Genomic DNA, 2,335 nt, shown 5'->3' with positions numbered 1-2,335 from the left:
AGGCAAGCCGCCATTTTCCTACTGTGCTGATAGGCCCGGCCTATTATCCCTCTTGGCCAACAGAAAGAGAGGTTTCGCACGACAAGGAAAAAAGCAACAGCGAACAAAATGATTCACTGACAATTCGATGAATGGTTCGATCTCGCGCGAATCACGCGGCACCAACTCTTTGACATCATCGTTCAGCTTGTTAACGTAACCTCCAGAGTACTGTCACGCGGACCACTCACGAATTTTCACGGCAAACGCAGAGCGACTCGTGCTGTTGCTACTGCTGCCGCTACTGCCGTCACCACCGCTGCTGCTGCCTCTGTTTCTGCAACCGGTAGTTCGTTCAGCGGCGCCATCGCTCTTCTGTGGCAGGGCTGTAAGTATCAGTATCGATACTATGAATTTTGAAATTTTTTTTAATTTGTAAGTTTTAATGTATGCTTTTTATACTGAACTATTTGAATTTTATATATATTTAAATCATAATTTAATTTTATAATTATTAAATTACTACTTACTAACTTACAGAAAATAATATCATAAATTTAAAAATATTCTTATTGTAGTTATATTTTTAAACGTTTTACAGACATAATAATTTGAAATTTATTTTAATATTTTATTTAAAATTATTTTATACAAAAATTAAAAATATTATAATATTAATAACAATTACTATGTAAAAGAAACTTCAAAATCAAATAACTTTTTTCATTCATTTATAGATATAAAACACCGAAATATTTAATTAAAAATAATAAAATATTTTACTTTAGGAATATCAAAGGAATATACTATATATATAAACATAAATGAACAATATCAAATTAAAAAATTTTCTATCAAATTTATTTATAATTTTATATATATAATTATAAAAGTAAAGGTATTGTTATTTGGAATAAATGAATACTAAATTATTTGCTTATATCAGTTTCTTATAATTACATACAATGAAAATAGTTCTTGTAAAATTATTTTGAATATTTTAATTTGCTAATTTGCTAATTTTTTTTTTTTTTATAAATGGCATTATTATACAGTACATTTTGATATCATATATCAAATATATATATATTTAGTATATAATGTAATATACTAAATATAACATTGATATTATTGCTTATTTTTTTCTTTTCCTTTCTAATGTTATTATAAAAAACTTATTTAATATTATAACATTACAATATAATTATAATTTTTATAACAAAGCAAAAAAAGAATTTTTATAACTTCATTGCATTTTTAAAAATAATAAGTATCATTTAGAATGAATCATTTATATCATTTGCATCACTTTTTATAAATACTTCTAAATATCATATAAAGAAAATACATAACATACATTTAAAATCGTGAAACTATAGGAAAAGTTTTCCAAAAATGCAATAAAGGAATATGGAAATACAAAAAGATAAAATTATAATAATGTTATACATAATTAAAAATATGCTTTTAAAGTAGGGGTTGAAAACGAGGAATCAAAATTATCCATAATCGGATATTGTTTCAACCTCTATTTTTGAATTAAAAATATAACATATCACAATAATGTATCAATATCAAAGAGTTCATATTTGCAATATTTTTTCATATGTAATATATATTGCACCGAAAGAAAATTCGAAATCTATTTTATTTTTTTAAAATAGTATTATTTACTATATATCCCATAAATGCCCATAATCGATAAATTCACAATAATATTTGCAGCATTAATAAAAACTGATAAAAATAATACTACATTACGTATCGTCAATTAATGCGATAATTATTATATACTTAATATATAATATTAACTTACATATCAAATTATGTAAGAAATATATATAAATATTTGATTCAACTGACATTATTGATTATTACAAAAGTCATGACAAGCAATATGTATCATGTACGATACGTGTTTTCAAAACAGCGTATTTGTTTCCGATTTTTAATTTTAAGTTTAAATTTTGTTAAAAAAAATTTAATCTTTTAAAATCTTGTAAACCTATATTTTCGCAAATTTGAAAAAATTGAAAATTAATTTATTATTTTACAATGTCTTTAAAATAAAAAAAAAATGCTTCGAGCTAAACTTCAAACTTATCACGAATAAAAATTCATAAATTTTAGAATCTAATTTATATCATTCACAAGATTTTAAAAACATATATGAAATTAAACATTTTGCGTTTTTTTTTTATGATAACCTACGTAAACATTATTATATCTGAGTTTGGCTTCCCCATGCTCTCGAAAGCACCGTTCTTGTAATTCTCTTACCAATAGTCTGTACGATGAAACCGATTTTTTGTAATTTATCATGATCTAAAATTTTTCTTCCATCAAAAATGTATGC

At 23.8% G+C, this 2,335-nt stretch overlaps 1 protein-coding gene across 1 annotated transcript in view; it reads right to left on the bottom strand.

The window, feature by feature from the left end:
* Positions 1–2,172: 2,172 nt before the first annotated feature.
* Positions 2,173–2,335, bottom strand: part of LOC102679497 (UDP-glucose 6-dehydrogenase) — a 4,330-nt gene continuing 4,167 nt past the window's right edge. The window contains exon 6 of the mRNA XM_031511183.1: positions 2,173–2,335. This exon is cut by the window's right edge and continues 22 nt beyond it. Coding sequence (XP_031367043.1) covers positions 2,201–2,335 — 135 coding nt within the window. The 3' untranslated portion in view covers positions 2,173–2,200.

The sequence above is a fragment of the Apis dorsata genome, unplaced genomic scaffold (assembly GCF_000469605.1).
Source record: "Apis dorsata unplaced genomic scaffold, Apis dorsata 1.3 scaffold_293, whole genome shotgun sequence".
Taxonomy (NCBI): Eukaryota; Metazoa; Arthropoda; class Insecta; order Hymenoptera; family Apidae; genus Apis; species Apis dorsata.
This window is presented reverse-complemented; position numbering and strand designations above follow the sequence as displayed.